The 26217-nt window shown below is 46.6% G+C and overlaps 1 protein-coding gene across 1 annotated transcript in view; it reads left to right on the top strand.

Moving 5' to 3' along the window:
* CFDP1 (craniofacial development protein 1) overlaps positions 1–26217 on the top strand; it is a 64301-nt gene that overhangs the window by 7177 nt on the left and 30907 nt on the right. Inside the window, exon 5 of the mRNA XM_065028955.1 lies at positions 10629–10733. Within this exon, the coding sequence (XP_064885027.1) occupies positions 10629–10733 (105 nt within the window). The remainder of the gene's footprint in view (positions 1–10628; positions 10734–26217) is intronic.

The following is a 26217-nucleotide window of genomic DNA, read 5'->3' on the forward strand; positions in this document are numbered from 1 at the left end:
CAGAAATCTCTCTGATGTGCTTGAAGTCCTTGAAGGCTTTATGGATGTAAAGAGGGAAAATCATTAGGTTTCCTGCAGAACTTTCCGTCCATATATATATATCTCAAAATGCTTTTTAAAGAAGTGTTGCTATTCCCCATTTGGGAATATGAAAACTGAGGCATGCCGGAGTTGATGACACCCCCTGATTCACTGGGACTCCTGGATCTCATGGCTCGGGACACCAGGGATTCAAGCTTCACCCAGGCGTTGCTTGTACAAAATCAGATTGGGAAGGGCCAGTGTCAAACATACAGGACAATGAACAGTGTCGTGCTACTGGGTATAATGAATACTTTAAAGTTCATACAGTTTTGTAGAAGGAACTGGGCAAACTCATATCAGAAAAATTTGTCTGGGCTGTTACACATGAGATGTCAACTCCACCTTTGGATAAGGGCTGTTGACTCTTGTAGGAGACCGGATTTGGGACTTAGAGTAGCCTCTGGTCTGCCACAATATGACTGATTCTTATTTGTGCATCCACCGTGCTGCAAAAAAACATTTTGTGCTGGCTATGAGTACTGAGCAGAGTTGAGAGACAACTCGTATTCTGGGTTAGGGAAAATGATAGTTCACAGTGCTGCTGCTGCATCTTAAAAGCAAAATATAAAGCTTTAAAGAGGTACATAAAGTATCTGATCAATAACTAAATAGTTATAAACTTAAATCATTGTAGTAATTACTGGGGTTTATACTGGTTGAAGCTGATATTTCATCTGCCACAGTTGAAGTGTGGGGTGAAAGAGAACCTGATTTTTATCCGTTACTGGTTTTAAATGGTTATCATTTAGGATGTTTCTGGAAAAAAACAAACAAACAAAAAACCTAAAACAAAAACCTCATTACTTATTCTATGTTGCTCCTTCACATGTTTACCTGAAGGATTCAAGAAAAAAATACTATTCAGAGGAGACTGTTCTTAAGTTGGAAGTTAAGGACCTTAAGCTGGACCTGAAGCTGGATGAGTGGGTTTTGGTGCTGAAATTCATGACTGTTTGAGCAGAAGCAGGAGCAAAGGTGAAGTGAGGTGGCTGAGGGCAGGTTCTCGTCAGGAGGTTTGCCTGCACTAATAAAAGCCCTTTCTCAGGTAGTAGTGCAGATCTCCTTTGCACAAGAACTCTCATGACAATAGGAATTGTGCAGGCAGGGCCACGGCCAAAGTTTCGTTTTTTGGTGTCTCACGAAGTCATCAGGGTCAATGTATCCCTTAACTTAGGCCTGACTGAGTGGAGTGGTGACGTCTGAGCCCTGTCTGGTGTCAGCTGTGCTGCTGGGCTCTTCACCTTGGTGAGCTGCTCGGGAGAGCCGTGCAGAGCTGGTTAGGGGCTGATTTATTCCCTCCCGGCAGGGAGAAGTGCTGAGCTGTGTGCAGCAGAGCTGATAATTCAGTTCCCAGCAGCTGAACAGTGCTGCTTCTTGGGGATTTCTTGATGATGCCTCTCATTACAGAAATATTGGTTTTCTTTTTTTAATCTTAGCTCATCTGTGTCCTTGTTGAATAGACACCTATGTCCTAGGCTGCTCGCTGTTTCTTCCCAAGCTTCAGTCCCTTGATCCCAATCCTTTTCAGGAGAGAGCAGGGGAAACGGCTGCAGGAGAAGCAGATTCAATACCTGAGAACAGCCTGACCTTTCCAAAGTCCTCATTCAGCCTCTGATTTCCTTCTCAGCAGCTGTGATATGTCCTTTCTGCTCCTTGCATGACAACTGAGACTGATCAAATGTGAGAAAGTTGGGAAATAAAGAGGGTGTAAGCCAAGGAATTTGGGGGACTACCACCTATTTTGTTGCTTTGCTTTGAAGATAGTTAAAGTAGCTGTGTGAGCAATAGCTGCTGCTTCTGTTTCGTCCTGGCAAGCATTGAGCAGGAGTGGAGAGAATGAGAGGGCTGAGTTAATGTATTTCAAGGGGAAGGGGGAAAAAGAGCAGGGAGTTTACTCCCACAAGTCTCAGGGTTCAGAGCTGGCACAGAGAGCAACTTTAAAAACGTGTAATTGTCCATCTGCATTCTTACTCTGTGGTCTCAGCATGGCTCAGTCAGATGTGTTAGGTTAATTAGCACTGAGAGAACATGGAATACCATTAACTCTCTCCTCACCTTGTGATGCTTTTCAGGAGACTCAGCAGATGAATAATAGCAAGGGATTGGCAGCATGCTCACACTTCTTGCAGAGTGTGAATCTTGGTCATTTATTTTGTGCTCATGGGGTTTTGCACAATGCTGAGTGAAGGATGGTTTCTTTTAAAATCAGGAGAAAGATCAGTAATTTGGGTGTCCATCTCTTATTGATGTTGTAGGTAGTGTGGTGCGTGTCTGCTCAAGGCTGGTATGTGTGTGACGTGTTCTGTTTGTGCTTATTTTTTGCAAAAGCCTTTACTGTATTGCTTATACATGTGAGTGAGAAGATGGGGAGCATTACCAGAATCTGTGTCCTGAAGCCTTATATTTGGAAAGCCTTGCCTTTTTTTCAGTGTGGATAGCAAGTGATGCACAGCTTCCACCAGATGAGGTAGGTGAGTGTTGTCAGATTGGATATGGAAAGCAATGAACTGAACTAATAGGGGCAGAATAAACCACTCATCACATTTTGGTGTGCTTTTTGCACTGGCTTTGACTACAGCAAGGAAGCGTTAGGAAAAGTAAGACAATTAATTTCAGTAGCCCCTTGAAAAACCACTCCAAAGCCAAGCCCCTCCAAGGACTTTTGGTTCATGGCAATGCTGGGTTAATGGTTGTACTGGATGATTTTAAAGGTCTTTTCAAACCAAAACGATTCTATGATTCTGTGACTGGTGATGCTTCGTGTTCATAGGGTTTTATCCTCAGTCCTTGGCTAAGGCATTCTAGAGAAATGTGTTCTAGCTGCTCTCCAGTGACATTCTGCTTCCTCAGTGAGGATTGCACGGTGCAAAAGCCAAGGTTTTTGAGATTTCTCCAGAAATTTAATCTGAGCAGTAGGAGCCTGGGGATGATGCCTTGGGCCCGTAAGACAAATGAAGCCATCCAGAATTACGTGGAATATCAATGTGACTTCTGTGTAGAGGTGACAGTCCAAAAAGTGACTGGTTGCTTTTCTACAAACAAGCAGCAAAATGCTGATCTTAGCATAATGGATTGTAGGCAACAACCTGCTCCTGTCTTTACGCAGTTGTTATTCTTAGAGGTCAGATCACGCCTCGGTTATCCACAGTTTGTATTGGCTTTTTCCAATTTAAAAACCAGCTTTTTTTTAAGCCAATAAATGAAAATACGTTACCTTTCTAAAGATGCCGAGAATGAAAGGGTCTCAGGGACATGTTTTGATAACCTTTCCTCTGTGCACATCCATTCCTTGATGCTTCAGAATTCCCTTAGGGTATCCTGATGTCATACGGCGCTGATGGGTACACGGTGGCCCAGAGACGAGTCAATAGTGTGAGCAGGAGCGATGCTGCATGCTGCTTTGCTTGCTGGGCGTTTGCCTTTCTCAAAGGCCACTGCAGAAACTAGAACTTCCTAAACAGTGTGACAAACCTCACCAGAACTCTAAGCCAGAGTGCTTGGTTCTGAAGTAAATTGTATTATGGTCTGCTTTGTGTGCTTTGAGAACGAAAATGGCCTAATGAACAGCTCCTGTTCAGGGTTTTCATTAGTAGATGTGCAGATGAGGCTTCTCCTTGGATGGGGAAAGTGCAGCACAGAGGGGCTGTGTCTGGCACAGTAGTGCCAGCTTGGCCAGGGCATTATCTGGCATTTACCAAAGTGCTGACTCCTGTTGTCTTCCTTTATCTTACCAGGCTTTTGAAAATCCCGAAGCAACCGAGCAGATGTCCACCTGAAAGCCACCTTATGCCTCTAATATGGCTTGATGCTTTTAAGGAAATAATTGATGTGTGCTGGTTTCATTTGTATGTTTTTTGCTGGTAATCAGTGTGATGAAGGCTCAGGTGGTGTTTCCAAAGGTGGGAGGAGCCTCAAAGCATCTCCGCGATGATGGATTGACCATCAGATTCACTTGGACATTTCTAGGGCTGTCAAACCTGTGATATCTGGGTGCTGCATCAGCTTTGGGAACTGGGTGACCAACTGTGTTCTTCCAAATGTTTTCTGCCTGTGTTGTGTGTAGTTAGTGTGGAAACACTTAAGCAACAATCCCACCCTTCCCCAGTAGGTAAGGGGGGAGACTTTGTTTCTGTACCTGGTTCTCAGATAATTTCCTGACTTTAAAATCTGGCAAGAGAAGGTGCTTAGTGGCCTATTTGGGTTTCACAGGAGCTCTTTTGCTGTTCATAAGGGGATCTTTTGTCCCTCTACTCATGCCTTCATCACAGCAGCCTCAGATCCAGTCCTAGTGTTTTGCTGCTTCCCTTGCTTCCAAACTGCTGCCTGGTTCCTGACAGCTCCAGGCTCAGAAAGGGGCTTTTGATGTCTGGTGAGGTGCTGGCAGAGCCTGATTTGCAGCCCTTGGGCCTGGGGTTTCCCCTGCCAGAAAATGCAGCTTGTGAAATGGATTAATTTTTTTTTTTTTTTGTAACTAAGAGATTCTGAAGCAGGAGGGTTTCTGTGTTAGCCTGGAGGGAAGGCAAAGCTGTTCTCTGCCTTACTATCTCATTAACACATTACAAACCAAGTCAAGCTTAGCCTGGCCTTTTCCCCATGGGGATGCTTTTGCTTTGCAGTGTGTGTTGTCTCCTGTTGTGATCTGTGTGACCATCGTATCCAGTGTGTTCATACCTGTAAATGAATTTGGAGCCCCTGGCTCTTGAGATGTACGATACTGCTTTCCTTGGCGTGAGAACAGACCTGTAATGTGAACATTGCACCACTTTGCAGGAGCTGTGGGGTTGCAGGGATCTGTCTTGCTTTTGGGGTCCTTGGAAGTTGTGGCTAACAGGGTCAGAGGACTGTGCTGATCACACATACAGCAGCTACATCTTTTCACCTGGATTGCTCAGCTCAGAGGTGTGTTCCATAATTTGAAGTTTATCCTTTTGGGAGGTAGAAACAAAAACACTGGGATGCCTCAAAGACTGAAATGCTAAATGCATGGCAGGATTTTGAGGCAGTGCAATAGGGCTGGCTGAAGGAATAGTTATCCAAAGAAGGAAGGAGAGACTAAATAATTGGAGATACTTAAAACTGGGGTGGATAAAGCTCTGTTTGACAAGGAGGTGAAGCTTTGTGCCCTGGCTGTGGGTCAGCTATTCCAGAGAGCCGTGCTGATGTGCTCTACCTATCGCAAGCCCCAGTGGGAGCTCGGTAACTGGAATGCTGCTTCCCTTTGGATTTAGAGAGCCTCTTGTGGAAGTAGCAAGCAGAAGCCCAAAAGGGGCCTGACAGCTTGGTCAGCATCTCAGATGGCAGCACTGTCCATATGTTTTCTTTATATCTGTCACAGAGTCTTTGTCATACAGGAGATGATGGAAAATCAGTTGTTTCCTTCAAGGCTTACGCGGTTAGGATGTGGATGTCAAAAAGCACTTTGAATGCATTATTGATGTTAAAATACCATTAATCTATGCTTATTTTCGGATGAACTGGTTTGAGGTGCAGCCTGGGCTGACTGCTTGGGTAGCAGCATGCACCTGCTGCGAGGAGCAGCACCGGGCGGGCAGGTTGGCCTTTGCCTGACTCCGGGAGAGCTCACATCAGAGTCTTTTCTTTTTAAAAACCATCCAGCAGCTTCTGTGCAGATAGGCAGCCCGCAAAATTATCAGTCACTCCAGCCTGGTCTTGTCTGTGCTGCTTCAGGGAATAGGCTCAGTTTCCCAGGGAACAGCTTCTCCCACCTGGTTTGAAGAGAAAGGCTTGGATAATGTTGTTTTTCTGAAAGGGAGAAAACTAATGTTTTGCTTTTGAAATTAGAAAAGCGATGGGGACTTGTGAATATTAGCTCTGTTTGCTCTACACCAGGTAATCCAATACAAAATAAACACGTACCCAGCATGCAGGCAGATGTAGCCTAGAGAATCAGTTCTGTGAGGACTTAATGCTCTTTTGGAAGGTGCTGAACATGTGCACTCCTTTGGCTTTGGTTTCTTGCAGGCTGGAGCACCTGTGTCTCATACAGTGCATCTGGCTGTGAAAGGCACCCAGCACATGGCAGATCAAGCACAAGAGTCCACCGAAAAAGTATTTAGCCACAATATTCCTCTTGGCTTGGAAGGGCTTAATTTTATTTATTTATGTATGTATGTATGTATTACAAGCCCTTGTAGATTATTATTGCTTGTTCCTCAGGTGATCATTCCAGAAGGCTGGAGGACTGTTTAATGAGACTAGACACAGATGGGGAATATTGAAAAAGCATAATTAGCCTCATTTCCACCCCCTTGGTCTGTGATTCCCCAGAGCTAACAACATTGAGATCATGTGGAAAGTTTTGTAATTGTGTCAGGCCTAAACTGGGGCATGTTTCCCAAGTGGGGACTGTGTGTCCTGAGTAAAGAGCTGGTGTTTTTCAGAGCTTCCACTTCTGCTCTCCCAGACCAGAACGCAGGTGAAAAGCTGGTGTATTAGACTTACTCTGCCACTGAACCGAAGCATGAAAATTCGTGTTTAAGCTCCTTTTGCAGATTAGCTGGAGCTATGTGAATGTGGTGCTCGTTTTAGCCTGTATTCCTTCTTCCTTTTAGCTGCTTACATGGCTAAGGGGACTGCTGGGAACAGATCAAATGCTTGTTCTTGAATTACAATGCTACAGTTCGTTACTGTAAGTGCTCTGCGGAACAATTTCTGGGACAGAAGTGGGTTATCTTCATGTGGTTTGGTACCCAGATATGTAACCAGGGCCTCTTCAATGCACATAGGTTGCAGCAGTTCAGTTGGTAAATGTGTAAGAAAGGGAAGGGTGATAACTTGTTCAGTGCAAGATGGAAGTAATGTACTCGCAGCTGGGCACCAAAGCAACAGTCTAGGTGGGTGTGGGTATGTGTAAATGCTTTGGAACCGTTTGAGCTTGGTTCAGAGACGAAGGGTCCTAAGGAAGACCTGTAAGTATTACAGGTACTTGGTGATCTCGATTCTAACCTGTTTTCCTTATAATAACTTTACAATATGGAAGATCTTTCTATTTTACAGTTGCACTGCACCTTGTACAGTTGCCTTGTCTGTGCTACCAGGCTTCAGCACAGTCCAAAAATTAATAACTGTTCTGTGTTTTGGAAGTTTTATTATGCAATTTAATAGCATAGCAGAATAATGAAATCTTTACAGGAAAGCGATGAGAGTGAGTGGTTTTGTGTATGAATTACAGGGTCTGCGAGACACTAGCTACTTATGTAATTGCTGACAATATACTTATTTTCATGTTTATTCCAGGGTTACAATGTCTGAATAGCATCCTAGTAAACAGTCAGGCAAATAGTTATTTATCGAGTATTTAAAAGAGAAAGGTCTTGTAATTTTCCTTAGTAATGACTGTGATTTCTTCCATCTGGATTAATGGCTCCCATTTCTCCCCATGAAGAACAAGAAGTGTTTTGGTTGCTACATGGTTGCAACATTGTCTGAGGACCAGAGGATTATTTTTTTTTCCCTTCTTGGCCTAGGATGTGGAAAAGGTTGAAATGCACATAACCCAAATTAATACCATGTAAAGCCCTTTAATATTCTTTCTTTTGCCATTCCTGTTGAGAGTGGTGCAGGAGTCGCTGCTGGCAGCAGCCTGCCTCAGAGCTGCTTTTGTTTCAGTTTGAGGCAATAGCCTTGAAAGGTCACTTTTAATTACGTTTCTGACACATTCCTCTGTCCCCAGCTGGGCAGTCCTGGTGGAACAGGTTGCCTGCAGCTTTGCAGCTGAGTTTCTACAGTGGGCAACTTCAAAATATGTGCTAGAGCAGTTGCTGCAGGCCAAAGGGAGCAAATTAAATTTGAACCAAGTGTTAGATGCTGTGCCCGGCCATTGCCGCTGGTACTCCGGTGTGGTGGAGGATGCAAGTATCAAAGCATAAGTAATCCCTTGGTAGCAACCTGGATAGCAAATGCCGCTGAATTGTTTGTCATTGAAGGGCTGTGGCAGACCCTCCCTGTGCATCATGTCAAGGGGCCTCAGCAGGTAGAGGTTTCTCCTTTCTCATGCTTTTTATGATTGAGCATCTTCCTGCTTTGAGAGCTGTGACTTGTGTTGCTGGTCCAATGAACAGTGTGCTTAATCCAGCTGCAGGCTGGCAAATCCCTGGAGCCGTTTTCCATGTGCATCGTATCTATGTGCCTTCCTTTACCTCAGCTGGTAGGCCAGACACCAGTAGGTTTTATCTCTGGGTTGAAGGCTGGAGGTGCTCCTGAGGTGAAGACCAAGAGACCCTGTGTTGAGATCCTACCTCAGGTACAGGCTTTGAAGCTTTGCTCCCCATCGTGCCCGTCCAGATCCTGTAAACTATGGAACTGCCAGATTCCTGTAGGTTTTTCGGAGGTGAGCTGGGCTGTCATCTTCTAGCACAACAAGCAGTTAGTGGCCAGGTGTGATTTTTGTGACCTTGGGTTCCTTTCTCAACCCCTGCCTCCTCTTGCTCCGACACTTGTCAAGTCCCAGAAATGTGCAGGCTCTAACAGCTGGGATCTAACCCAGGAGCAGGTCATGTGCCTGTATCAAGGGGGTTTTTTCCAGGGCATGTATCTCTCTGTATCTCTCAAATTCCTGCATGCTCAGTGTCTGCCTGATGTTTGTCACTGCGGCTCCATGCCACGGGTGAACCGTGATGGCATGAGGGTGCCAGGGGGTGACACGAGGGGACCATGCTGGGAGCCAGTTGCTGCAGAGTGCACGAGAAATGGTGCTACTCCCCAGCTGGGCAGGGGACGGAGCTGGTTCTTTGGATGCTGCATTTGAAAATAAATAAGCTGTGTGGCACATGGCACGTGTGGTTATGGGTGAGCTCTGAGGGGAATTCTGGCTAACTGTTGCATGAGGACACCAAGTTTATTCTGTCAAAGGAAATTTGTGGATATAGAGTAACCGCTGGTGTGGCTGCTGTCGCCGAGGGCTGTGGCTGGATGGTGTGTTTGGGATGTCCTGAACTATGACAGTGCTGTAGTAAGGCTTTTTCTTCTTCCTGAACTACTTTTCCCCTTTTTCCAGCCCAGTCCTTTCCAATCCGATCAGCAAACACTTCTAAATATTCATAACGTGGGATTTGCCTCTCTGCATGACTGCTGCCAGTTTGAAAGGCATGTGAGGTGCAGGGGGGGAAACAGGGTTAATCTCCTTCTGCACTGGCAGAACAAGGCTGAGCAGGAGGTGTACAGTGCAAGAATTTGTTATTTCTGAACATATCTTTTCCAATGTATTTGCAGTCTGGGGAGAAGGAGGAAGAACAGTTTTTCTTCCCTAAACACTTCTTCGGATGCTGATTTACTCTCAGGACAGTGGTGTGTGTGCAGTGGTTGTGTGCAAATGTGATTTTTAGGGCATTGATACCTCCAGGCTTAGCAAATAACCCCACAGCACTTTCCCTGCCACCAACCCAGCAGTAACCCTGCTGGGTTTGCATCTCTTTGTGTTTCTCTGTGTCCATCAGCTGCTTTCTACATGGAACTTGCAGTGTCAGGTTGGTGGGTAGGAGAGAAGCAGCAATTAGCCTGATCATAACTAGGGCACATTGGCTGACTGACGAGGCTTTCAGGCTTTCCTTGTCACACGCAATAGACCAGGGATGAACCTGCCTCCCTTTTCTGGCAGGAGATGCAGCCAGAAGCCTGGGCCGTGGGTGGGATGGAGGATGGTGCCCTCTGGGCTGGCCAAGCCCTGGGCCAGGCTGCTGCTGTGCCCCAGAGATGCTCACAGGCTTCTGCTCCAAGGCAGCAAAATTATCTTGGCAAACCGGGGCAACCTCATTAAGAGCTACCGAGAGCGTGGAAAGCGTGTTGCTGGAGGCAGGTCATTGTAAATGAGGGGGCCAAAGTAGCTGGTGTTTCCTAATGATTAATTATTGAGTGGTTTTCTAGAGATTCTTTCTCATGTTTGTAATTCATTCCCTGCTGTAGATGCTGTATTGATTTATAATTTTTTCAAGTTCAATATTTTGTGCCCTCGGGTCCTCAAACAAAAATTAACTGGAAAATGAGAGAAAATTTCTGTGTTCTGCCTTGTCAAAGCTTTCTCTCCCATTCGCCATCCCCGGCGCCAGTTTCTGTGCTCTGGTTTGGGTTGCAGATGTTGCCGAGCCTGTGTGCCGTGGGTGGCGGAACAGCTGTGGCAGAAGAGCTGCCTCACTGACCAACAAATGAGGAAATCAAGAGCCCAATTAAGAGCCTGGAATTGCCCCCGGTGACCTTAGCAGAGCATTCAGTATCTGCTAGTGAGACAGGCCTGTTTGAATGAATAAGCATTCCTGTTTGTTTGAAGAAAAAAAAAAAAAATCTCCTCCTCCCCCAGCTCTAATTAGCTACTCTTTTCATTTTTTTTCTGCCATGAATATAGAGGGTTTGTCACTGGAATTAAATCTTAACAAGATGCAAGTTCTTCAGCTTGGAGCTGGTGGAGGTGACCTCTGTGCAGGTGCTGTGGGGACTCCTGTACCTGTTTCCTTTGTTTCCCTGCCAGATCCTTGGTTTTGCTGTTGTATGTCTCTTCCTTACCCTCTGGTTTATCTTCATTCCTCCAACAGAGTGACAAAAGAAGTGGACTCAACCTCAAAAGAAGCAAAATCTTTTCTGAAGCAGCAAGAGAAAAGGCAGTCAGCAGCTCCAGCTTCCCTCCCAACAGTCTCTGGGTGAGTATGTGGTTTCTCTGCCCAGGTACAAACCCTGAGTGAGAAAGACAGTGCTGGGTAAGCTAATGGGTATTTGTTTTCTGCAGGATTTCAGTGGGAGCAAGACTAGGCCTGGAAGGTGTGGTGATCTGGGGGGAGGGAAGTGGCAGAAGCAACCCATGAGTCCCAGTGACTCACTTTGTAGGTTCAGGCTTGAATCATCATAAGTCATTCATCTTAGTAAGGAAATATTGTTCTGAATGTCTTGAGCAGCCTGATGAAACTGCAGGTAGCCAAGGAACATGCCTGAGGTTGCCTGTAGTTCCTTTGAAAGGTCCTTCTCGGGACCATAAAAAGCCATGACAGGCTGGGCTGCAGCTTCTTATAAGCATTGGGGAAGCATTTGAATGAGAGATGCAAAAAGCATCATTTCAATGTGGATTTGTCACTTACTGTTCAGGCTCTAACACCTAATTCTGAGATTATCGTAATGCTTGTCAAAGATACAAACAAGTCAGCCCTCTCTGTGTGGTTCTTGATGAGCTTGGGAGATCACCCACCTCTCAGGAATAGAGGGGATGCGTCTGTGTTCCAATAATGATTTTTATTTAAGTCAGTCATTTGCATTTATATTTGAAAGACATAAGCTGCGTATGATTTGGTTACATAGAAACAACACCCATTAAATAAATACATTGTCCTTCCCATCTGCAGTTCTCCAGTGTGAGTTAAGGCTGCCTTTCCCTGAGATAGGCTGGTATTCAGTTGCTGCAGCTGGATTGTCACTCATGTTTTCCAGCTAAGTGTTGCATGGCTTATAGTTAGATCAGCGTAGAGAAGGCACAGTGTGTGTGTGACTCTTGACAGCTGCTGTTCCCTACGATGAATGAACGCACAGGTGAGCATAGTCTTGTTGCCTTTGTTCATGCTGCACAAGGGTTCATCCTTGCAGAGCTCATTAATTGTCACCTAGGTGTTGTGTACAAGGTTTTGTGCTGGAAAAACTCGCCTTGAGTTGGGCTGGTGTTCTTGGTTCAATCCGTGTGGCCACAGGAGTGGTTCGGGTCCAGCTGAAGTTTGGGCAGCTCCTTGCCATGCACACTGCTGGTGGTCCCATGTCTTCAAACCTGCCTTCCGGTTCCCCCAGCAAACAGCCTGCTGCTCTGAAGGCAGGTGGGTTTAGTAGCATACTGGGCATACATGGGCTGCTCACCTTCCTGCGGTGCTGAGATCTGTGTTCCATCCTGTATCTCTCTGGCTCAGGGGAGCGGGTAGGTGGCCAGCGGGTCAAGGTTGTACTGGAGAAATAGCCAGAGCCCAGTTTGAGTTAACACTGCAGGTATCTCAAGTGAAGAATCCACATCAAATACGGAAAAATTTGAATATAAATCAATATAACAAATAACAAGTTCAAGGACTCCTTTAACTTTCCTCCAGTGGGATTGTTTTGGAAGCAGCTTAATTAGGTTGCCATTCAGCTTGCTGATGTGTGATGTCCTACTGACAGTTGCTTGCCCAGATTATGAGGTGGCCTGGCTGCAGGGAAGGGAAAGGAGAAACAGCCTGAACTTGTACATCTTGCCTTCCTTCAGAGCAGCCAGCCCTGATGCAGCACATCCCCACATGCCTTCCCTTTTGCCACCTGCTGCAGAATATCCTGGTTTTGTGCAGAGATAGTACGGCAGAGGCATAGCAGTGGTATTTTGATCAAGGTGTGGAACAGTCTGGTGCTCTGGAGGGTTTGGCAGGAGACTGGGGCAGCCTGGCCAGTGTGTGTCCTCTGGTCTGAGAGAGCTCCAGGGAGTCCTCTGCCTTGGAATAGTATCTGAGACTGATCCCTGAGACTGGGCTTAAGGTGGATGCTTAGCTGGGAAGTCAGCCAGGTTATTTTCAGGTGAGAAAATTACTAACAGGTCTGCAGTGTCTGTTAAAGCCAGAGAAGAGTCCCTTATGTTAAGAAAATTACAAAGGTCAGGCGTTAGCCTTGGAGCCAAGCTATTGTCCAAGCCCTGTGCCTCTGGAGCAAAAGAGCCACAAGCCTTGGTGACATTCCAGAGCGGCGCCTGGGGACCGACAGAGCCTGGTGTAGCCTGACGGTTCTTTGGTGGTGTCCTTTGGCTACTTAAAATAGAAGTTTTGGGGAAAGGAGTGCATTTCTCCCTTGTGCATTACAGGTGAGCCCGGCCTGGGTCAGTATCACTAGAAAACAGTGAAAAACAGGTGATTTGGGATCCTAGATGTGCCTGTGGACACCCAGTGTGCTGTGAGCCATTGTCAGTCCCCAGGAGCTTTGTCAGCTATTTAAAAAGAAAAAAACAGAGCCTTGCCCTGTGTGCAGGGGATTTGAGCAGCTACGAGTGGCCTCTCCATCTGGCTTTTCTTTCTTCACCTTGCAAGCAGCTTCCATTATTTCTGGATACGGCCAGCCCACCCTGCATTTATTTAATTTCCCTTTTCTAAACAGACAGAAGTAATCCAGGAAAGCAGCGGTCACAAAACCAAACATCCGTTTCCACATCTCCACGTTACAAACCCTTGCAGCCTAACTGGTCCAGGGCAAGGGATGTTTGGGGCTGAAAGTGCATTTCCTGAATGTATTTAACATCCATACCGGATGTGCTATAAAAAGCTAGATTTGTGCTTGTGAGGGACATGGGGGTGGTTGGAGGAGAATAACTTAAACACTTGGCTGTAATTAAAGCCAGGAGTACAAAACAACCCACCCAGTTCTCTCAGCAGGCTTTGCTAGAAAGGTCAGAAGCCCTTGGTTCCCAGGGATGTGATCATTTCCCAGCCTTGCCATTGTGTCCCCCCATGACACCCAGCGAGGCAGTGATCTGTCAGCACCAGGTATGGGTTTGTTGGAGGGGTTTGGGGTTGATGCCCCGTTCCAACCATGTTTCTGTCGTGCTCTTGGGTTGTGTTAGGCTCTCACTGATGGTGTCAGATGTGATGAGTGGAATCCACTGCTTCCTTCTAATTTGCAGTAAAAAAAAAAATGTGGAAGGCTCACAGGATTCCAAAAAAGCCCTCCACCCACCCCGCTAAGCCTTCTTGCCTGTCTGTGTGGTTTAGGGCTCATTTTCTATGCATACCACCACTCCTGGGCCTTTTGGGGGGCAGCACCTGATGGAGTGTCAGTCAGTCCATGGCCATCCCTGGAGCTCCGAGAGATGCTTTCTGCCCCCTCCCTGGGCCAGGCGGGACCTGTGAGCTGAGTCCATCACCCTCTGTGCTTGTCATATTATTTTGCAACACCGCTTCATATTTGGGGGATCTTGAGGCAAATTAAATCCTCTGCACAACTTACTGCAGAACGACTGTGTGTATGTACTTGTGCCTGTATGACTTGAAACACAATGAGAGGGCTGAGCTGCAGGCTGGGAAATACCTGCACGGATTTGTGCCCTTCGGCAAGAGCAGCTGCGATCTGCCCATCGGTCCTTGGCGCTTGTCAAAGCACAGTGCCATTGCATAGGGAGCAGTGCTGCTCTGGCAGTCCTGAAAATGAAAAGAAAAAATGCAGTTGCTGAATCTTATTTGAGATTTTCCTCGAGGCAGCTGTTTCTACACCACCTGAACAGGAGCCAGGAATAAAAAGGGAGGTTTTTCACTGGCTTTGTTCTTGCCTTTGCTTATTACCAAAACCATTTGCAATTAAATGTGGACTTGCTCCCTCAGCCCAGCTGTTGTTTTTCTGTTTGATCCTGCCTGAAATTACAGTGGTGGATGTGTGACCTCCTAGGCCTTTTCATGCCTTGTAGGCTGGTATAAACACAGGGTAAAATTTGCCTTTGAAGCGAATGGACACTGCTGCTACGGAGTTCAGGAGGTGCGGTGCTTGCTGATCCCCGGGCTGAGTTTAATCTATGAGGGTTTGGACCTCAGTGCAAGAGCCAGCAGGAAGAGGCACTGCAAGAAAGCTCTGACCCAGAGACACATGCGTGCCCTGAACAAAGAAAACAAGGTAAACTTGAGCCTCTTAGCTGTGGATGCTTTCCTCCCCTAGTCTACAGTAGAGCAGTTCACATGGACTGATCATTCAATGGTGTGAAAAGCTTCAGGCCTTTGCTTTTAGAAGTCATTTACTCAGCTACTTGCTAGTGCTGGAGCAGAGGGGCTCCAGCAGGAAGACATCTCTCTGTGGCTCCTGTCCCACCTTCAGGGTGCAGGAGGGATGGTCATAGTCTTCCTGGGAGGATGTGGGAGAACTTCGAACCTGTTTGCAGCATCCTGACCTGTTACTGTAATTTCTAAGCTAACCTTCCCCTCCAGCCTGGTTATTCCATGGAGCTGCCGTGTATCCAAAGCTTTTCCTTACAAGAGATTCTCTTTCTGTATGAGTTGGCTGGAGCTAATTGGATCCCTTTGCTGTCATGACCAAAACAGGTTACTTGAGATCTTAAACGGACAGTGGTGAGACAGGCTCTCAGCTTCTGTAAACCTTCAGATGATCCAGAGCAAGTGCTGCAGCACTCGTATGCTTCCAGGGAGATGTTTCATTTAACAGCAATCCCACGGGCCTTTTTTATTCAGAAAGTGTGAACTTACAGTCCAGTTTCAGCTCAGCATCAACTGCAAGCAGTTGCTTAACTAAAACTCCCACAAATTTTGCTTGCGTGGGCTGACCAAGGATGCAAATAAAGCAAGTAATCAAGACCTTTTGGGGATGTGAAGGTGGGGTTTTTTTCAACAGTCACTTAAGTAATGGAATAGCTCAGATCTTGCTAGTGCTTTCAAGGCTTCTCAGCTTCCTCCTGTGCTTCCCTTGCTGTGCTCCAGAGAGTGCTGTTTTCCCAGATGGAGAGATCCAGCCCTTTGCACCATAGCCAAATGTCTGGGTGTGAGTAGTGCGTGACATATTTCTCTGTGCACAAGATGAATCAGCCAGGGGCAATAACCATGTGCCCTAGAGCTAGTTTTAGTTCTTTCCTATTCATACACCCTGGCTGTGAAAGATTAAATGTGGTGGTAGCTGTTCCAAGTGAGTAATTTCTCTTCAGGGCTTAGATCCTTTGTTTGTTTTATTTTTAATTATTCATTGTTAGTGTCTACTAGCTTATGTGTATCCAATCCTTGAATCAGCGTGGTGACAAGGCTGGGTGATTTTTTGGGGGATCTTGGTTTTATTTGCTAGGTGGACTGAAGTTAATTACCCCATGGGGATCGGTGTAGAAAGGTGTTTGTATGTGCGGGGAAGGGGTGGTTTGTGATTTTGAAAATTGATGGCTGGTTTAGTATTGAAGAGAAGAGTTTCCATCACCTGTAGTAAGATGCTGATAGCTGCGCTTTGTGAAGCGTGCCAAAAGCCTTATCCTTGGAACATCTGCCTCCCCTCTGGAAGCTGGTGTGGACTGAAGCTTCCAGTGTCACGCAGAATCAGGCCCCTTCTCCAAAGAGTTTTTGCTCTTGAGCTTATGTGAAGCCTTTTCTGATAAGAAACAGAACTCTGAGTGTGGGAAATTTTGTATCCACTCTCCCAGACTTCAACCAAAACGTGCACTAAACATCGTTCTTTCAAACGAGTCTCCCAGGAGCAATCCTTTCTTGTTCTCAGGCTAAATGAGTCAGTGCCTTCTGCCCCAGCAGCCTCTCTTTTGCAATAGAAATGAATGAGATTTTTTAGCTCCATTCCATGCTTTCCTGCGGCCATGCTGGCGAGGATGTGGTTGCTTTTGCTTGGGGCAATGGCATCTTATTGGAAAGAAATTTAGTGGAGCCTGTACAGCTCCGTGTCTTGCTTCAGCCCTCTGTCTTGATGTGGCTAAGCTGGATCCCTGGGCTGGACTAACTGGGATCAGCTGTTCCTTTTTCTAGTCTTGTTGGAAGTTCAGCAGAATGGAATCTCAGCTATTTGAGGACTTATACTCTCTAAAGCATCTGTCTTATAAAATACAAACAACCCCCCACCAGTCTGGGGCCTTTGATAATTCCCCAATGAAAGCCGTGGGGCAATTTTCCCTTAGGCCAGTACAGGTTTTATGAGGCTTATTTTCATTTGCTTTCATCTCTCGGATCATGAACATTTCTCTTTCTCCCTCTGTGAAAATGATTGAGGAAATTAACTGCTAATGGGGAACAAAGCCAGCTGTATTTTTATTCCAGACCCCTTGCAAGGTTGCGAAGGGAAACCCCTGTATCTTCCCACGTCAGCCGTGGTCTGGTCGGAGTGAGAGGTGAGGGGGCAGCCTTGTTTTATGGTGGAGGTGGATGTTAAGAGCTCCTGTTCCCTACTGTGCCATGGCTTGGGGGTGTGTCTGTCGAGAAGATTTGTTTCCACTCCTGTCTTGTTTTGCTTTATAGTTCTTTGCATATTAACTGAGCTGCACCATGTCCCTTGAGTGTCTCCCCCATACCAGATGCTTGTGTTACATCCTCTTGCTTTCCCACAGTCGTGTTCCTTCCTTTTTCTCACGTCAAGGAACAAGTTCAGCTGAATCATTCTTCATAAAATATGAACCAGCTAAGTAAGGCTGGAGTGGCAGAGCAGAGCGATGCTCCCTGCTTTCAGGCAGTCTTGTTGCCCCAGGCTTTTCACATACTAGTGGCTTCATTCATGGAAAATCACATGCTGGTGGCCTCTTTCATGGAAAATCAGCACACTAGTATTTTCCAGCACATTTGTTAGCCAAAACTTTGATCTGTGCGCTAGGTTGTCAGCCTTGTGCAGGACTAGGCTCAGAAAACGGGCATGCCCAGGCTGGCTGGCTCGATACCAAGATGTGAAGTCAAGCAATTAGGCTTAGTTACCAACTAAAATGCTGGCTTTTTCCATTCCTCTTAAAGGAAATGTTGGTGTGACTCTAAGCTCTTGAAGAGTGTGTGGTCTCTCCTCAGAGCTCCAGCCTCTTTGGATGGCAGCAGTCTCTGCAACTATTCTTCTGTTTGTTTCCAGAAAAAGCCCAAGAGAAGCTGAACAAGTGTCTGCCCTGGCCATGAGGGTTTCCTGGGCTGGTTTCTGGCCCCGGGGATGGTTGGCATGGCTGGGGTTTGCTTGGGCTATTGCTGTCCTGGAAGTGACAGATCCTCCTTGGTTCTTGCACTCCCCGTACTTATTCCTGCCCCAAACTCTGAACTTCGAGTGAACTGGTACACGGGCTGAGCTGAAAGGGTACCTTAAACAAGCTCCAGACTGTCTCAGGCCCTCCAGGGTGCTCTAATCCAGTCTGCTAAACCGTGGAGTACTTTGATTTCCCTATCCGAGGAGTTTCAAAGCCTTCCCGATGTGCTGGGTTACAGCCCAGTTGGCTTTGCCCCGTAGCCGCTGTGCTCTTCAGATCAAGCACGGTCCGTGGGGCGGCTGCAGCACCGAGGGACCCTCTGCAGAGGCTGATAACTGGTGTGGTGTTGGCAGCAGCTGCGCAGATGTCCCTCCGGATGCGCAAGGACGTGTGAGATGCTCTTACACCCGCTGAAGCAGGGAGTGGAGGGAAGTGATGTATTTGAAGTTTCTGTTGGAGACCACTCTCTTCTTTTTTTTTCTGAGAATCCCAGTGGAAAATACATTTTTGTGCTCTCTCTTCTCATGGCGTCTACTGTTGATTATCAGCAAATAATTGTGGATATGTGAGTTTGATCCAACCTTGTGTGGCAGTTTTGATGCCCGTTTGGGAACTCGTATTTCAGCACTGTTGCTATAAGCCTCCAGGCAGTCAGTGGACAATACAGACGCCTGTTCATCGCCTGGCTTGAGAACAATGATGGCATTTCTTGAAGTAACAAGTCCTGGGCATGTGTAGGGTTGGATTGTAACACTACTTTTATTTTTTCCCTTAAGCTGCAGGCTTGAGAGCAGCAGGCCAGATTGCAGCACCCATAAGTGTAAGCGCAAACTTGCGCCTTTTGGAAAATATTCACCAAAAGAATGCAAATGCCTGTTCTTTAGGTGCTTGCCTGCTTTGTCTTGTGGTTGAGTATGCGTGTGCTGTGTGTCGCTGGTATATGTATGCTGGTACCAGGTTGGTTGAGACGCTTGTTTGCAGCAAGGAGGGGGTTAAAGTGAACCCGCAAAGGCTGGCTGATCGCAGCTCATGGCTTTCATAATGCAAAGCCAGTGGGAATTCAGCCGAAGGCTTCCTTTCCCCCTGCCCCCTTCCCCGCTGCAGACTGACCTTCCTGACTGCTCTGGAGCTGCGGCCCTGCCCGTACAGCTCGCACAGGGATGCTCTGCAAAAAAACAGCAGAAGCGTAAGCACATGAGAGATGAGATTACTTTTTCAGCGCTCACCTAAAAGAGTTTAATAATTTTCCAGCGAGGTCATGCTGTTTCCTTACGCGGTGGCTGGTACGCAGCGTGCCTGCCTCTTCCTCTGGGACCTGCAGATTTCTCATTGCAGGATGGCTGAGGAAGCAGCTGGTACATATGATATCTCAAACTCTCTGGAGACTGGTACGTGGGGACGTCCTTGGCTTTGCCGTAGGCTCTGGATGACGCACAGCAGAGCCGCTTAGGCCAGAAAAACGTGAAGGTGGTTTATACTGCACCCGCACGCTGACCTGTGCTGCAGCCAGGAAGGGTTCTTGCCATGGGCACCCTGCTACCAGGGTCTCCATCTCACCATATAACACCTGTTTTGTGTTAGAGGAGTGCTAAACAGACAATACAGCCCAGGGCCTTTTGTTGTACAGCGTTCGCTTTAAGGACAAGCACCATCACAGTATTTTTCCTAATGTGTAAAATCCTTTCTCCCTCCCTGCTGTTTGCCATAACCCTTTGGAAAGCTGGAAGGGCTCTCTGTTTCCTTTCCCGCTCACATGCGTGCACTCGCGAGCCTCGCCAGCACCGCTTGGCTGTTTGCGCTGGGGAGGGGGGATTTTTTATCTCCTTTCCCAAGACAAGAAGAGTGTGTAGCATTTGTTTTGGAAACAAAACCACTTCTAGAGAATTACACAGGCTCTGCAAACAGATCAGTACAAAACAGGTCAGGCTGACTCTGAAGACTGTACAAGATAGCTGTCTCCTTCCTCACTTTATGGTTTCATGGCAGTTTCATTTAATGAGGGCTCTTAAGAAGCCTTTGAAAGAGTAGTCAGCTTTACTAGTCCTACGGGACAGTCAAGATGCTCAGCAGCTTTCCGCTGGTTAGTGTTGTGATTGCAGGGCAGGATTTCGATGTTTTATGGGGGCGGAATATCTGCACTTGGACAGATGAGTAGCATTTTTCATACTGGCTTTTTGTTAATTAAGGTGTTAGTGAATATTAGTAAGAAGTTGTTGGTTGTAGCTGTTGAGGGATACTACAGAGCTGTCTACAACTTCCTTTGTTACAAACAAATGTCTCCTGAAAAAAAAAAAAAGCGTTTTGCCTCCTTCCTTTAGCAGTAGCGAGCTGGATGGGAAACAGGTAGCACCTCGGTTACAAGGAGCACTTTCCTGTTTCTGCACAGCACGGGGATGCTCCGGTCAGCTTTGATACCTTCTTCTTCCATGAGATGCCATACCAGGTTGGTAGGTGTTTGTGCTGTGTTGTCTATAGCTGCTGAAATCGTCTTTAAAGAGTGTGGGACTCGGTCAGGTCTGAGAGAGCTTGGGAGGGACAGCATTGGCACCATAGACACCTGTGAACAAATAAATGAGTGTTGCCTTTGGCTATGGAGTTTCTGGGCACGCTTTGCCTTTAGGAGGCAATGAGATCATGTTGACAGGACTGAGAACATAAATCCATGCAGGCTTTGCCACAGGTTTTGGAAAACCTTGAGTGCAGTGTCCTGGGGCTTAAAACCCAGGCAGAAATTGGCACATTCCCTACATGCTCTTGTCTTTGTGCCAGAGCTTCTCCTTTGCTTGATATGTGACAGGCTGGGAAGTGAAGTGTCTGGATATCAGGCATTGCAGTTGTTAAGTCTTCATTTTCTGTATCAATCTTACAAACAGAAGGAGCCATGGGACAGTCTGGAAACTCCCAAGTCATTCTCCATCTGGGATTCCCAAAGCAAACCCTGCAGTTGTCTCCTTTCCCATTTGTGGTGCTTTTCTTCCCCTTTCCACACGTCCTGTGTTGCATTGTAGTGTTGATTGCCAGTTAACATATCCCCACTTTGTGCAGGGTGTAACTTTACTACAGGGCACAACCCTGAACCAGAAGCCTGGCAAGAAAACCAGAGCAGTTTTTCAGCAATCTCATCCTCAGGCTGACAGGGAAGGTTTGGAGGGTTCCTGTGCATTTCTTGGTGGATTGGCTTCATGTTTTACAGCTAGGAATAGTATACAGGAGGAAAAAAACTTTCACAATATACAGATTTATTGCCACTACCTGCTCTGTAGGAGAGATGGCTCATGGAGGGAGAGATGGCTCATGGAAGGAGATCTGGGCTGCTCATGAGCCACATTGGGAGCTCTGAGAGCTCGTAGTTAGGGATCCAGTGGGGTGAATCCTAAACCCTGCTTATATTGGGATGGGGACCTCAGGCAGCTTGTATGCTTTTCAGCCAGTTAAAGTGCAGTGTCCCAAGTCTCTCTAAAAGTAATTATTCAGAGTAAGAGCTGTGCTGGAAATGAGAGCTTTGAGTGCGGTCCAGCTTTGTCCACACTGTCAGACTAAACCATCGCAAACTGCTTGGCCTGCGCAGCTCTGGGCAGTATGTGGGGCTGCATCGGGAACACGTTACCTTTACAATCCCACCCTGGCCTCTCGCTGCTGTTGTGTTTTGGGTTTTTTTAAGAAGCATTGAAAAAAATGCAAACTCTCAGTGCCCGTTGTTGTTGTTGTTGCTCGGAGCTGTGCTTTGCAGACGGGACTCCAGGCTCTAGCATCATTCTCCAGGCAAGTTAAGCCAAAATAATGTTTTTGTGATGTGTGTTGAAGGTATTGATACTGGAACAGGTGAAAAAGTCTGAGACCAGCTGTCATGCTTGTGTACCCCCCTGGAGATGCCCTTTGCCTGGTCCTCATCTCTGTGGTGGGGTTAATCCTGATGGTTAAATGGAGATGTGAAGGCACCAGCAGGTTACCCGGGAAGTCTGGCAGAGGAGGTTTCCCACATCTGAGGCTGATCCTGAGCTTCTGGATGGCCTTTCTTGTAACACTTGCTTTCCATGCAGCCTTCGTGCCTGCTGGCTTAAATGCTGCTGGTTTTATGTGAAAAGTCTGGTTGTACATGGAAAGAGGTATTTAATTTAAAAAAAAAATAATAATAAAAAAAAACCAAACAACATAAAAAACCCACACACACCAAAAAATAAAAAAAAGCCTGAATTGGGCATGCCCAATGTGTCAGGCCTGCAAAATAGCTCTGTAGTTAACTGTGTTCAGCTCCAGCCTCTGCCCGGCTGCTGGAGCTGAAGGCCAGAAATGCTCATGAATTCATCTGGCTTAAACTCTTGCATGACACGCTTCTCCCTAGCCACCCCTCTGCCAAACCGGTGGCCTTTGTTTGGCCTTTCTGGTAAAGGATTTTAGCTAATCTTGAGTTGAAGGCTTCAATAAATGAAGAATCCTCTCCTTTCTATGTGGTTAATTAACTGCGGCAGCTAATTGTTGAACAAATTGTTTGAAACAGTTACAAATATGCCTGAACTTCCCAGAATACAGCAAATTGCTCAAGCTCTGCCTTTGTGGGTTTTAGTTAGATGTCACTAGGACACGGTTGTGTCTAATTTGGAGGAGTCTGCTGCTGCTCCTGCTCTCCCGCTCTCTCTGGGTGCCCACCTCTGTATTTGAGGACGCACGGTGGCTGATTTGACACCTACCAGCTTGACCAAGGGCAAACTCTGGAACCGTGTAGCTGTGATTCATCTTTCCTCCTCATACATGGAGGTAAATGTCAGGATTCAGGATGGATGTCAGCTGTCCGGCTGATGCGTGAGTGAATCTGGTTTTGTACGTGCACCTTGAGCCGAGAGTACATGCACGCGTTTTTTACTGTTTGTGGTAAACCTGAAAATGCAAATTGTGTTGAAGGAAGAGAGGCTTTTGGTTTTAAATATTCATACTAATATAACAGGGCTGTGGCTGTGACAATCTGGGAGCCTTGAAGCATTACCTTGGAGATGGCACTGAATGCCGTGGGGAATTCAGTGTTGTGCAAAACAAAAGAAAGGGCTTTGCAAAGTGATAACATGCTTCAGGTGCAGAAATAATGGACAAGATCCTCTTGGGTCCCCACAGGCTGTGGAGGTGTGGGGCTGAAAATGGGAAAGGAAAGATTCAGACTGAGTCTTAGGAAGAGGCCCCTGACAAAGTATTTTATTAGCTGTGATTTGTGATGTAACTGAAAAGAAAGCAGCTGTCCAGAAATCCAGACGCCTGTGGATTGATTGCTGTGGAGGAAGAGGTGAAGCCCCTGTTCCTTGGAAATGCTGGAGGCATGGTGAGTTGGATGTGGTAGGTCGTCATCATCTCTAGAGCCTCAGATCAGAGAGTACCGAGTAGTTCTGCTGGGTGGTTCTTCGTCAGCTAATCAAGTTGAGCAGTCATCCAGAAGGCACAATAAGGGCTGAGAAACTTTTTAAAGTAGCTTTCAGTGTTGTTCTCATCTCTCTGATCCTTTTAGGACCTCGAGCCATGTGCAGAGTTAATAGGCAGTGAGAACACGCTGAGTTTCTTGCGTGTGCCGTTGTCCTTTTCCCAGCAAGGGACCCATCACGTGGCTTGTGAATAAACTAATGGGGGGGGCCCATGGAGCTCTGGGCTGGCTCCACACAGAGTGTACCTGCCACTTTTTGGAGGGCTTACTAGCAAAGGCAGAGCTTTGTGCAGGCTGAGCTCTGCTGCTTCCAGGTCTGAGCTGGCTTTGTGCCTTGCTGTGCCTGGTCTAATAAGCTCTCTCCGAATGGGATTTGCTGGGCTGTGCCTGTCGAGGCACGCGGGCTGCGCAGCAGCAAGCAGAGGTCTGGTGCTTTGTCTGGGTTTTGCTGTCCCTCTTCCTCCCCTGTTGCTGTGAAGATGAGGAGCTGACTGTAGGATACTTTCTGCATCTTAACACCAGCTTTTACGTTAACTGGTTGTAATAAATGTAGTCTACAACATAACTAGTAGTCGATGGCTATTTAATTTTTGCAGGCTGTTTCAGTGTAGGGTGTATAGCTATTGCTGGGAGAAATATTTCAAATACAGGGGTAATTGTTGATGAGGGAAGCAGAGAACAGCACAGCTCAGACTTGTCTGGGCAAGGTGACACTATGCAGGAGGAGACCCACCTTTTGTCCTGTGCCAGAGGGGTCTCAGCATCTGATGCATCACGTGTTGGCATGGGAGTACATGGTCATGAGTTAGCATGCATGCTAGTTACGTGCACTGCCCTGTAGAGTTTGAGCACCTTAGCATGTTTAGTCAGTAAAGGAAGAGCAAGTGTATAAAAATTTAGGGTAACTATCGTCATGTAAAAAACGCAAACTACACAAAGAGGCTGCAGGGGAGGGGGATGGCAACACAATCTTTTAATTCAACTGAAGGTTCACTTAATGTGGCAAGAGTAAATGAGAGGAAGTGATTTTTCTCTGCCAAGTCCTTTATTTAAATACAAAGGCTTTCCCTGGCTATTTGCAAACAGACGGTTTGCATAGTGGACCTGTTCATGACACTTATTTCAGGCTGAGGCTTCGCTGTAGCGTCAGCCAGAAGCTCTGGCCACTGGCTGTTGTGATCCCACTGTTCCTCTCACATCCATGCTTGTGTTGGATCTTCTTGCTGAGCTATTTTGAGGCACTCAGCTGAAACTGGCCTGGCTGCCAGCAGCACATGCTAAAACACCTCTGCAACAGCTGGGTGCTGAAGCCCACATCAGGGAAGAGGTGGATGAGGTTTGAATTGTGAAGGAACTTCAGTCTTAAAGATCTTCATCTTTCCCAAATGAGCTTGTTACCCTGAGCTGGGGAAGATACACTGAGGAAGGATCATTTTACACTTGAACTTTAATCTTTCCCTATGTGCGTGCTCTTGGGTAGTGCTAGAGACAAGGTCCTAGATTAAACATGACCTTTGGACAGCAGATGGCTTGCAGTATCTCCTGTTCTGAAAGCTGCTCTACAAGCATGTCTAGTAAGGTGACTATTAGGATAACATCATAATTTGTTGTGTGGAGTTGCAAGAAAAGATATTTCATGTCCCAGCAGAGCATTGCTGCAGTCAGATATGTGCAACTGCTAATGCCCATGGTCTTTGTAGTCATAGCTCACTCAGACCTGCAACCATTGTCATGTAATTTTCTTCAGCTTTTTAATTAAACAGAGGCTTGAATTTCATATATTTCCATGTTTCTTCAAAGCTCTTAAACTCACCGCTTTCCCCCCACTTCAGCTTTCTCTGGTAGGTTGTAGCCTGTTGGAAAACACAGAACACATTGTGAAGCCCAAAGCAAAAGCTGACTCAGCGATCCTGCCCATTTAGGCTGCCGCTGTTCACGGAACAGGAGGTTAGCCTTAAAATACTTCTGCCAAAAAATACTGCTGCTGTAATGGAACTGATGCCCATTTTATTAGCTGTTTCTGCACCCTTTAACTTAGTTTTTTAAAGAATGTAGTCTACTATTGCCTTAACACTCTGGGAAAGAGAGCTTGCTTGGGCTGGAATAATTCTTATTTTTCTATTAGAAGTATTAGGCATCTCTTCTCTGTGTTTCATGAGAAAGGCTCTGTTCTAGGCACAGCTCACATTGCTAACCATGGCTTTTGTCCTCAGAGGATTTCACTGAAGTCGTGGGAGCTGCTGTGTGGAAGTGAACAGGCCTTGCTTATGATATGAATGGCAGCACATGGGCCTGTCTTTACAGTTCAGGCCCACCTGTGGTCCTGTAGATCAGGTCTTTCTTTCGCCCATGGGGCTTCTCCAGGTAGCACTCAGATCTAGGAAGAGCCACCCACCAGCTTTCTGCTGGGGACTGTTTCAGCTCCTGCAAGCAGGAGCAGTTCTGGAGCTGCCAAACTTGGTTCCTGCTCAGAGCATCTCCCTGGCTGTTCACACTGCGTGGAGCTGGGGGGATGCTGGGGGTCCCTTTTAGAGCAGGCACAGGGCAGTACAGGAGTAAATAGTATTCCTCATCATCCCCACCATCCTTACTAACTGGAGCAGATCCATTCGTGACTTTGGAGCAGACAAGTGTCAAGACCTGGTCTGTGTGCCCAAGTGTGATCTTGCTAATGTGTATGAAACTGGATGCAAACATGGCAGCAACGTGGGACTGGCCAGTGCAGTGACATGCTGCTATAAAGAGAAAAGCAAGCATCATAAAATTCCTGCTTTCTCCATAAAGCAATCGGTAACAACTTGGGGTGATATTCCAGGGAGAAAGTAGGTTTTGAGGAGGGAGCTGGCTGGAGAGCAGGGCTTCACATGACAATGGTGGGAACTGTGGGTGTCTGTCGTTCCCGGAAATACACTCAAGTGCCCTTTTTCCACCAGGGAATTGAGAAGTTATGCAGACTCAGCCTATTTTCATTAATGGATTTAAAACAGGTTTTGGCAGAAGGCAGCCAAGCACATCAGGAATGGAACAGAAAATATTCTTCCTGAATCCAAGAGCCTGGAAAATGCCTCTCGCAGCATCTAAAGCAAGTGATAAATGCTGT

Source organism: Columba livia, chromosome 13, assembly GCF_036013475.1.
Source record: "Columba livia isolate bColLiv1 breed racing homer chromosome 13, bColLiv1.pat.W.v2, whole genome shotgun sequence".
Taxonomy (NCBI): Eukaryota; Metazoa; Chordata; class Aves; order Columbiformes; family Columbidae; genus Columba; species Columba livia.